This window comes from Austrofundulus limnaeus, unplaced genomic scaffold (assembly GCF_001266775.1).
Source record: "Austrofundulus limnaeus strain Quisiro unplaced genomic scaffold, Austrofundulus_limnaeus-1.0 Scaffold1169, whole genome shotgun sequence".
NCBI classification, from domain to species: Eukaryota; Metazoa; Chordata; class Actinopteri; order Cyprinodontiformes; family Rivulidae; genus Austrofundulus; species Austrofundulus limnaeus.
This window is the reverse complement of record NW_013953571.1, coordinates 59,039-70,787: the sequence shown is the minus strand read 5'-3', so window position 1 is coordinate 70,787 and position 11,749 is coordinate 59,039. Positions and strand designations below refer to the sequence as shown.

Below are 11,749 nucleotides of genomic sequence, written 5' to 3'. Positions count from 1 at the left end.
TTTGATTCTGACCCGTTCAGAGAATCACAGACAGTTGGGTTTGATTCTGACCCGTTCAGAGAATCACAGACAGTTGGGTTTGATTCTGACCCGTTCAGAGAATCACAGACAGTTGGGTTTGATTCTGACCCGTTTGTAGAATCACAGACAGATGGGTTTGATTCTGATCTGTTCAGAGAATCACAGACAGTTGGGTTTGATTCTGACCCAGTTAAAGCTGGGGTAAGTGGGTTAGAATTGGACCCATCAGCTAAAGCTCTAGGTTCTGATGACGGTGTTCTCAGATCTCCTGGGAGAAGGAAATGTGGGTGGGATTCAGACCCGTTTGCTGACAGGTACCCAGCAACCCTTCCAGGGACTGAAGGTCCAGAATCCTGTTCATTCAGTACTTCGGGCACTCAGCTAAAGCCCACCTGTGGATCTGCAACAGAAGGAAATAAAGAAGTTCCCATGGCCAGAAACCACAAAGAACCTGAAAAATCAGACGTGTCTGAAGACGAAGCTGCAAACCAGAGATATGGAAGGTTGTACCAAGAACTAGATACAGGAAAGGAAGAGGTACTACCCTTTCCTCTTCTCCAATATAATAGATTAGCATAGAGTAGATCAGAGGCCAAATAGAAAAATCTATTCCCATATTTTACCCTCATACAGACTAGGAAACAAAATTAATATTCCTAAACCCTGAATCCCAGCCTGAGCTCCTCCTTCCTCATTTGTCCTTTTTTTTACCAGATGTTAGGAGTTTAACAGAAAATACTGGTACTTCTTTTCTAGTTCTTGAAACTTTGAACCCCTCATCCAAAAGCAAGTGTGGCTGGTCCTTAGGGTTATGTGATGGCACTGCCCCAAACCTATTCATATGTTTCTTCCGACAAATAATGCAAATTGCTTATTTACTTAACTTGTTGTTTTGTTTAGTTTTTTTAATTATTTAGATTATTTTAAATGGAATTGAAAGTGTTTTTATTGATTGTCATTTTTACTTTACAGCTACGAGGCAGTAGAGACCACCACCTTGTTTGTCAGTGGATTTATCATATTAATACTTTTCCTGTCTGCAAATATCAGCTGGCAGTTCTTTCATTATCTTGTTAGGGGATGTCCATCCATCCATCCATTTTCTGCCGCTTATCCGGGATCGGGTCACGGGGGCACCAGCCTAAGCAGAGAGACCCAGACTTCCCTTTCCCCAGCCACATGGACCAGCTCGTCCAGGGGAATCCCAAGGTGTTCCCTGGCCAGTCGAGAAACAGTCCCTCCAGTGTGTCCTGGGTCTTCCTCTGGGTCTCCTCCTAGTGGGACATGCCTGGAAAACCTCACCAGGGAGGCGTCCAGGAGGCATCCTAACCAGATGAACCACCTCAACTGGCTCCTCTGGACGTGGAGGAGCAGCGGCTCTACTCTGAGTCCCTCCTGGATGACTGAGCTTCTCAGCCTATCTCTAAGGGAGAGCCCAGACACCCTGCAGAGGAAACTCATTTCAGCTGATTGTATCTGTGATCTCCTTCTTTCAGTCACTACCCAAAGCTCCTGACCATAGATGAGGGTAGGAACGTAGACCGACTAGTAAACAGAGAGCTTCACCTTCTGGCTCAGCTCTCTTCACCACGACAGACTGGTACAACACCCACATTACTGCAGATGCAGCACCAATCCACCTGTCAATCTCCTGCTCCATTCTTCCCTCATTCATGAACAAGACCCCGAGATACTTAAACTCCTCCACTTGGTGCAGGACCTCCTCCCCGACCCGGAGGTGGCACACTACCGGTTTCCGGCTTAAGACCATGGTCTCGGATTTGGAGGCACTGATCCCCATCCCGGCTGCTTCACACTCGGCTGCGAACTGCTCCAGTGAGAGCTGGAGATCACAATCTGATGAAGCCAATAGGACCACATCACCCTCAAAAAGCAGAGATGTGATCCTAAGGTCACCTAAAAGGATCCCATCAACACCTTGGTTGTTCCTAGAAATTCTGTCCATAAAAGTTATGAACAGAATCTGTGACAAAGAGCAACCTTGGCAGAGTCAACTGTCACCGGAAACGAGTCCGACTTACTACTGGCAATGTGGACCAAGCTCTGGCACCAGTCATACAGGGACCTAACAGCTCGTATCAACGGGCCTGGTACCCCATACTTCTTGAGTACCCTCCACAGGAGTCCTTGAGGGACGCGGTCGAATGCCTTCTCCAAGTCCACAAAACACATGTAGACTGGTTGGGCGAACTCCCATGCACCCTCCAGGACCCTGCTGAGGGTGTAGAGCTGGTCCACTGTTCCACGACCAGGACCAAAACCACACTGCTCTTCCTGAATCTGAGATTTGACTATCTGACGGACCTTCCTCTCAGAACCCCCGAATAGACCTTACCAGGGAGGCTCAGAAGTGTGATCCCCCTATAGTTGGAACACACTCTGCGGTCCCCCTTTTTCAATAGGGGGATCACCACCCCTGTCTGTCAATCCAGAGGAACTGCCCCTGATGTCCACATGATATTGTAGAGTCGTGTCAACCAGTGCAACCCCACAACATCCAGAGCCTTAAGGAACTCTGGGCGAATCTCATCCACCCCCGGCGCCCTGCCACAGAGGAGCTTTTTAACCACCTCGGTGACCTCAGCACCAGAGATTGGAGAGTCCGACCCAGGGTCCTCAGGCTCTGCTTCCTCATGGGAAGACATGTCGGTAGGATTGAGGAGGTCCTCGAAGTATTCCGCCCACTGACCCTCAACATCCCGAGCTGAGGTCAGCAGCACACCATCCCCACCATAAACAGTGCTGGTGGCGAACTGCTTTCCCACTCTGAGATGTCGGATAGTGGACCAGAATTGCCTCAAAGCCATACGGAAGTCGTTTTCCATGGCCTTTCCGAACTCCTCCCTCGCCCGAGTTTTTGCCTCAGCGACCACCCGAGCCGCAGTCCGCTTGGACTGCTGATAACTATCGGCTGCTTCCTGAGTCCCACAGGCCACAAAGACGTGATAGGACGCCTTCTTCAGCCTGACAGCATCCCTCCACCAGCGGGTTCGAGGGTTGCCGCCACGACAGGCACTGACAGTCTTATGGCCATAGCTCAGGTAAGCCGCCTCGACAATGGAGGCATGGAACATGGCCCACTCAGACTCAATGTCCCCCAACTCCCCCGGAACATGTTCAAAGTTCCTCGGAGGTGTGAGTTGAAGCTTCGCCTGACGGGAGACTCTGACAGACGTTCGCAGCAGACCCTCACTATACGTTTGGGTCTGCCAGGTCTGACCGGCATCCTCCCCCACCAACGGAGCCAACTCACCACCAGGTAGTGGTCAGTTGACAGCTCTGCCCCTCTCTTCACCCGAGTGTCCAAAACATGCAGCTGCAGATCAGATGAAACAACAACAAAGTCGATCATCGAACTGCAGCCTAGTTTGTCCTGGTGCCAAGAGCACATATGGACACGCTTATGCTTGAACATGGTGTTTGTTATGGACAATCCATGACAAGCACAGAAGTCCAATAACAAAACACTGCTCGGGTTCAGGTCAGGGGGGCTGTTTCGCCCAACCATGCCTCTCCAGGTCTCACTGTCATTACCCACGTGAGTGTTGAAGTCCCCCAGCAAAACGAGGGAGTCCCCATTAGGAGCGCTCTCCAGTACCCATCTAAGGACTCCAGAAAGGGTGGGTAATCTGAACTGCTGTTAGGCTTATAGGCGCAAACAACAGTCAGGACCCATCCCCCCACTCATAGGTGGAGGGAGGCTACCCTCTCGTTCACCGGGGTGAACCCCAACGTACAGGCACCGAGATGGGGGACAATAATGCCCATTCCTGCTCAGCACCTATCAGCATGGGCAACTCCAGAGTGGAAGAGTGTTCAACCCCTCTGGAGGAGACTGGTTCCAGAGCCAGAGTGGTGTGTTGAGGTGAGTCCAACTATATCTAGTCATAACCTCTCAACCTCACACACCAGCTCAGGCTCCTTCCCTACCAGAGAGGTGACATTTCACATCCCTAGAGCCAGCTTCTGTAGCTGAGGATTGGACCACCAAGGTCCTCGCCTTTGACTTCTGCCCAACACACAATGCACCCGACCCCCCATTGCCCCTCCCACAGGTGGTGAGCCCATGGTAAGGGGGACCCACATCTCCTCTTCGGACTGTGCCCGACTGGGCTCCATGGGTGAAAGCCCGGCCACCAGGCGCTCGCCAATGTGCCCCACCTCCAAGCCTGGCTCCAGAGTGGTGCCCCAGTGCGAGGGAACACTGACTCCATTAATGGTACTTATCATAGGGGTCTTCGGGCTGCACTTTGTCTGATCCCTCACCTAGGACCTGTTTGCCTTGGGTGACCCTACTGGGGGCATGAAGCCCCTGACAACATAGCTCCAAGGATCATTGGGACACTCAAACCTCTCCACCACAATAAGGTGGCAGCCCAAGGAGAGGGTTGGGGGATGTAAACATATTAAATTTAATATAAAATACAGTGAACCAGTTCTTTATCGTTGCAGCATTCCTGAAGTGGTCAGGGAAGATAATCCTCTGTATACAGGGGTTTTGTGGGTCTGGAGAAGGTTTGTGTTCTATGAATCATTATGTAGGGGTCCTGTAGGAGTATGAAGTGCCTGGGTTGCCTTTAGGGTGCACATTTTTTGTAACCAATTCGAGTTGTCTTTTTTGTAAACCTTTCTGTTGAGGCTTTCATCTTTTACTGTGTGCAGCAAACTGTCCTAAAAAGCAGCTTGTTGTTGTTTGTGTTTTTCCTGAGGAACTGGATGTTGAGTTGTCATGTTTTGTGAAAAGCTCTAGTTCTTAGATTTTGACCAGGTATCACCTACAACTAAATGATAAGGATGCTCTTTGAGGACAGTAGTGTTCATGTTTTGAACAAAGAAACTAGAGGTTTTTCAGGAGTGGGGTGGGGTGGAAGGATAAATGACCAACTTTAACATTAAAGAAAATAGGTCATTTCAATTAAATCTTCTCATGTTGGACTAGATGGTCAATGACTCACAGGGGACAGGAAACCAAACCACCACATGATGGGTGATTGGTTTATTCAACTCAGACAAGCCCTTCATTGGGACTGTCCCAACAAGAACTTTAAGACCTACAACTGCCAACCCTGAATCAGAACTGAAGAACTATTTTAAATGAGGGCTGAAGCATCTCTGAGAAGTGAAAAGTGGTCCAGTGGTCTTCTGTTAATTTTTTTGTTCTGTCCCAGATCAGTTGACACCCACTGTTCCCTAACATCCTCTGCTCACACTCATATTACTCTAGTTCACCCATTTCCCATTAAAAACATGTTTTCAATCCATCAAACTCATAGGTCACATAGGCTTCAGTTAATTTTTCTGTCTCTGAGTTTTACTTCACTGTATTTTATAGATTTACACATAGTTTAAAAAAAGAGTAAATGATGTGACGCAAGCAGTTTTTATGTATTGATGGCATTAAAATATAGATTTTTTTTAGTCTGCAGCACAGTGGCTCAGTTTTTAGAGCTGTTGCCTCTCAGCAAGAAGGTTGCCAGATTGAATCCTGGCAGAGAACCTTTCTGGTAGAGTTTGCATGTYCTCTCCATGCATGCATGGGTTTTCTCAGAATACTCTGCGTCATACACACCAAAACATGACTGTTAGGCTAATTGGTAACTCTAAATTGTCCCTAGGTTTGAGAGAGTGAGTGAATGGTTGGCTGTGTCCAAAACGGCAGGCCGGGTCCTCCGAAGGTCGAATTTGTCGGCCGCATACGTCAGCGCCGTGACGAAGGACGTCCAAAACCGAAGACTCCTCCGATGCGTCCGACAAATACGTCCTTCCTTTGGCCCGAATCAAAGGACAGGTCTGATGGATCCTTCCCGGCCCAGCATATCCCATAATGCATTGCGACCCAACCGGAGATTTTTTTATGCTAGTAATGGTGGACAAAGCGAGAGAAAAGAATACGTTTTAAATAAAAAAATATGGTGATATAAAAATAAAAAATAATTAGCGGTTGTAATTCTAATACTTTTATCGTTTGTATGGACGTTTTTAAATATTATTTTTYSKYMWWAAAAAACGCRAAATAAACATGAACCTACAGCGGGTCAGTTAGTTCTTCAAATGATACCTTTAAGTTAATTTTATAGTTTTGTGATATTAATAATGCAAATGTATTGATATTTTTCTAGTTTTGATTTAAGTTTGCTTGTTTAGCGTCGTCACAGTTGCTAGGTGACATGACGTACGCCGGGGTAAGGAGGGGAGGCTAGACCATCCAAATTCACAGACTCTTTTTTTCCGGTCTTCCCGGTCTACCAAGGACCTGGCCCGCTGTGACCGGGTAGTCTGGGTCCTCCGGAGGACCCGGCCTGTCGTTTTGGACATAGTCATTGTCTCATTTGTCTCTGTGTCCCTGTGATGGACTGGGGACCTGTCCAGGGTGTCCCTCATCCCTTGTATAGTGACTGCTGGATATGGGTTCTAGTGACTCCCTGTGACCCTGAAAAGAAGAAGCAGGTATAAGATAATGGAATGAATGTTATTTTTAGTAACAAGAAGCTCAGTTAAAGTCTTCAATCATTTTATAAAAGTAACTATTTCCTAAAATGGCTGATACGTTATTTTTACATTTCCAATAATAAATTGGTTTGCTTTCTAATAAATAATGTTTTTATGAAGAAATATGACAACATGAGGTGGTAGACGATGACCCCATTAGCATTAGCATGCCAACCTTAGCCCCAGAAACATATTTTTTTCCCTTTTTGGTTCCTCATGTCATTATTCATGTCATTTACTTTGAGTTCTTTTATTCAGTCTTTGAACTTGTTTTTACTTTTGTTCCATGTGCCTCAAAGGATGCATCTGCTCCATCTTTTGCAAATTTTGATCAAATGGTGTGTTTTTTTTTTAATGTTTTTTTGTCATAGTAATGTTTGGTTTTTGTTTTTATCATATGTACTTAAACACATGATCCGATAAATATTAAACTCATATTTTAAAATCAAGTTGAAAACAATAACTTAACTGTTTTCAACTTAATAAAATATCTTCTATTACTTTAATATAAAGAAAATGACCTGATTTAAGGCTGAACCAGGACTGATTGATGATCACATGAGATGAGGGGGGTAGGGTGAAAAGGTTAAAAATTAGTTAATGAGCTGGTTTAAAGTTGAACCAGGATTTATAAACTTGGATGTAGTTGATAAACTAGCTGACAAAAAAGAAAATCTCAGAAAATCCTAACATTTGGACTCTTTATAGTTAATACGTTTTTTTTCTTTCCAAAAGAGCAAAGTTCAAAGTGAATCTTCTGACTCTGCTGAAGCATCAGAACCACAAGTGGCTGATGAATCAGTTGAAACTGGAGCAGAGGAGTGTGAACGTCCTCATGTTCCTGCTGGTGAGGTTCCATCAGAGGAAGGAGACACTTCTCAAGCTGCTGAGGAACATGAGGCTCCTCCTGCTGATGAAGAACACAAAGAGAAAGGTTCCGACAATCTGAAGGACAAGCCAGAGGTGAGTGGTCAAACTAATGCTCCTCATTGTTTAGATTCTCATCCTCTTCATTGTCATCATCTTCATCATTGATATCATCATCTTCATCATTGATATCATCATCTTCATCATTGATATCATCATCATTGTCAGTGATTATAAGCAGCCTCATTGACACAAAGACTCTGTTCTTTCTTCCCTTTTTGTGACATTTTAAAATTCAAATGAAATTTGGATGGAAACTGCTAATGACTGAGACAGATGGAGATGGGGTTCAAACTGGCAACCTACTGTTTCCAGGATGATTTCCCTGTCTCCTGAGCAACTGTTATTAACAACCAGTGTATCTGTGTCCATCACAGCAACACCTGGACAGGTCTACAGTCTAGCACCGAGACATAAACGTTTCACTTCTGACCCACATCTAGATAAGAGTTTATCCAGCGATGAACCTAACGTGTGTTTGTGGTCTGTGGGAGGAAACTGACTGCAGGCAGGAGGCACACCTGTGAAGGACTACTCCTCCATCATAGGCTACCATTAGATCAAATGTTGAGCTGATACAAACTCTCCCAGGACTGCAGGCTGTTCTGCTTCATGATGACGCAACATGGCACCGGTGCTTATGGCTGGCTGTCTGTCTCTGCACAGCTTATGTGTAATTTTTCTCTTTTTTATAATCTTTTTTTCATATGGGGACTCTCTCTTGTTTTATAACCACCAGGATCTTTTAATATTTGACTTGTCACCCAGGACCTACCAGGACATGGTCATTTTAGGGAACAGAAGGCTCCCTCACCTTTTTTGACAGATGTCCCTCTTTACCTCTTACATGGCACTGTCCCACCACAGCCGGGGGTGCGTTGGAGACGCCGTGGTAAATGTGACTGACTTTTGGTGAAAGCCTTCTTGGCATCACCTGCTGGAGCACCTTTCCTGTCCTGGGCTGGCCTGAGCGACACATCAGCTGCTCCAGGCGCTCCCTGTTTCCAGCTGTCACCTGCCTGGTACCTGTCACTGGCCCGCGGACAATCCTTCCTCACAAGCTGTCTTCACTCAGGTGGAGTAAACCATCAGAGTTTACGGCCGCTGTCGGGCACCCATGACCACGAAGGACCCGATTCCGACTAGGATGGGGCTTGTCAGTGCTAGATCGCCAGCAAATAAAACAGCTATCTTAAAGGATTTATTTACCAGCCGCGATCTGGATTTTCTGTTGGTGACAGAGACCTGGCTCAGCGCTGGTGTTAAGCTGTTTTTCTGAACGTTTACCTGTGGACTGTACATATTTTAATGCACCGAGATCTTCTGGACGTGATGGAGGTGTGGCAGCTGTTTTTAAGAAGAAATTCAGCTGTAAACAACTTTCAGCTGACTTTTATTCAAGCTTTGAACTGCTGATGTTTGAGTTGGGCCGCACCCAGCCCACCTGCTGTGCTGCTGTCTGCAGACCTCCAAAATATAATAAGGACTTCATTAAGGAATTCTCTGACTTTTTGGCTGGAGTTATGGCCAAATATGAACATGTTTTAATCATTGGAGATTTTAATATTCATATGTGCTGCCCCACTAAGTCATTGGTCAAAGACTTTTTAAGTATTTTAGATTCTTTTAATCTTGTTCAGTCTGTGTCAGGTCCAACTCACGAACAGGGCCACACTCTGGACCTTGTGTTGTCATTTGGTTTACCAGTTTTTAACATGGAATTATGTGACGCTGTGTTTTCCGATCACTGTCCTGTGCTGTTTGAAACCTCTGCACTGTTGTGATTTTAACCCTTTGATTCCGACACGTCGTCGTGTTTTTAAGGCCTCTGCAGCCGAACAATTTTCTGTTGTTTTTAACAAGGTTTTAGAGGGTTGCCCTGGTTTTATTACTGGTTTTGAAGCTGATTTTAATGTTGGTTTTGGTACTGGTTTTAATACTAATAAGATTACTTCCATCTTTTATCATAAATGCAAACATGTTCTTGATGTTGTTGCTCCTCTTTAGACAGTTAAACCAAAATCAAAGTCTGAACCTTGGTTAAATGAAGCCACTCGTTCTGCCAGACGAGAGTGCAGGAAGGCTGAACGAAAAGGGAAAAAAGATCAACTGCAGGTGTCTTTTATTATGTTGATAGAGAGTCTGTTCAGATACCAGGACACTGTCTGGGTTGAAAAAGCTAAGTTCTTCTCTAATATGATTGTAAATAATGCTCACAACCCTCGAACTATCTTCTCCACCATCGACTCTGTTCTGAACACCCCTCCATCTTCATGACTCGACATCTCTCCTGAAACTTGAGAGAAGTTCCTGCAGTTTTCTTATCAATAAGATAGAAAACCTCAGATCACTGATCACTCAGCCATCTCTTTATCCTCTCATCTCCATCACAAGTCCTGCTGTCTTCCATCAGTTTGAGCCTGTGTGTTTTAATCAGCTGGAGAAAATTAACAACATGAAGACTTCATCCTGTCCTAATGATGTGGTCCCAACTCATTTTAAAGAGAGTTTTTAAAGTAGTTGGTTCTGACATTTTAGAGATTTTTAACAGCAGCCTCAGTTCAGCTGTTGTTCCAGCCTGTTTTAAACATGCAGCTGTGCAGCCGCTGCTGAAGAAGCACAACCTGGACTCATCTGTCCTTTCAAATTTTAGGCCTACCTCCAAACTTCCTTTTTTATCAAAAGTTTTAGAAAGGATAGATTTTCCTCAGCTGCAGTCCTTTTTAAGTGCTCAGTCCAGTTTTTAAGCACTCCACGGCACAGAAACTGCACTTTTTAAAGTTTTTAATGATCTTTTAATCACTACAGATTCTGGAGACTCTGCTGTACTTTAGCTTTTAGACCTGACAGCAGCGTTTGATACAGTAGACCACGATATTTTACTTTCTAGGTTGGATCAGTGTGGCATCAAAGGCACTGCACTGGATTGGTTCAGGTCCCATCTGTCTGACAGGAGTTTCTCAGTGAGCCTTGGAAATTCTGTTTCCTCCTCAGCTCCCCTCACATGTGGAGTTCCCCAAGGATCCGTCCTTGGTCCTATTTTATTCTCCATAGATATGCTCCCCTTAGGCTCCATTTTTAGAAAATTTAACATCCTTTTTCACTCCTATGCAGATGACACCCAGATCTACCTTCAGTTGAGACCTAATCATTCTTCACTAAAACCACTGTTTGATTGCATCACTGAATTCAAAGCTTGGATGACTTCAAACTTTCTAAATTTTAATTAAAACAAAACTGAAACTATTATCTTTGGACCCAGTGGTAACCGCAGTGCTTCTCCTGAGGATCTGGGTGGAACCATCTGTTAAATCACACGTCAAAAACTTGGCTATGATCTTTGACTCAAACTTCAACTTTGAGAAACAGATTAATTCTGTAGTAAAAAGATCATTTTTTAAACTGTGACTTTTACCTAAAATCAAATGGTTTTTTTTGTCTTTCAAAGACCTTGAATGTGTGATCCATGCTTTATTACGTCTCAGCTGGATTATTGTAACTCTGTATGTTGGAGTTAGCCAGGCTGGCCTCTCACGCCTGCAGCTGGTTCAGAACGCTGCAGCTGGTCTTTTAACACGGACCAAGAAGTGTGATCATATGTCCCCGGTGCTGCTTCCCTTCAGTGGCTCCCTGTGTGTTTTAGAAATGATTTTAAACTTTTACTGATGACCTATAAGGCTCTGAATGGACTGATCCTGAACACCTGTCTGACCTCCTGCAGCCCTATGATCCAGATCTCTTCGATCAGTGATCATTTGCTCTGGGCGGTCCCACGGTCCAGACTGGTCCACAGAGGTGACCGAGCCTTTTCAGTTGTGGCTCCTGAACTGTGGAACCAGCTGCCTCTTCACATCAGACAGGCCTCAACTCTTGGAGTTTTTAAATCTCTTCTTAAAACACACCTGTTTTCAAAAGCCTTTAACGTAGTTTGAGAGTTGTTTCCCGGTTTATTTGGTCAGTTTTTATGGTTTTATCATTATTTATGTTTCTGTCAGTAATGCTTTGTTTTTAGTTGTAACATGTGAAGCACTTTGGCCAACGGCAGCTGTTTTTATAAATAAAGTTGACCTGACTTGACTGACACAAACTTGTTTGTGTTTTTCATGTGAGCCTAATAAGATTTAAAATTTTCTAACTGAAGAAAAATTTTTATTTCCACAGTTTTCTGAAGAAGAGCCCAAAACATCATCAGATCAAGCAGCTTCATCGGTAAATATGTATTTTTTAACATTTTGTAAATGTTTTGACACAAAAAGAGCCTGAAGGTCAGAATCAGATCAAACTTCTGTTT

General features: G+C 44.6%; 1 protein-coding gene across 1 annotated transcript in view; it reads left to right on the top strand.

The window, feature by feature from the left end:
• Window positions 1-11,749, top strand: part of amph (amphiphysin) — a gene marked incomplete at its 5' end in the record, with an annotated part of 37,861 nt that overhangs the window by 22,772 nt on the left and 3,340 nt on the right. Inside the window, 4 exon segments of the mRNA XM_014031048.1 lie at window positions 8-558; window positions 6,831-6,869; window positions 7,267-7,494; window positions 11,620-11,667. Of these exon segments, the coding sequence (XP_013886502.1) occupies window positions 8-558; window positions 6,831-6,869; window positions 7,267-7,494; window positions 11,620-11,667 (866 nt within the window).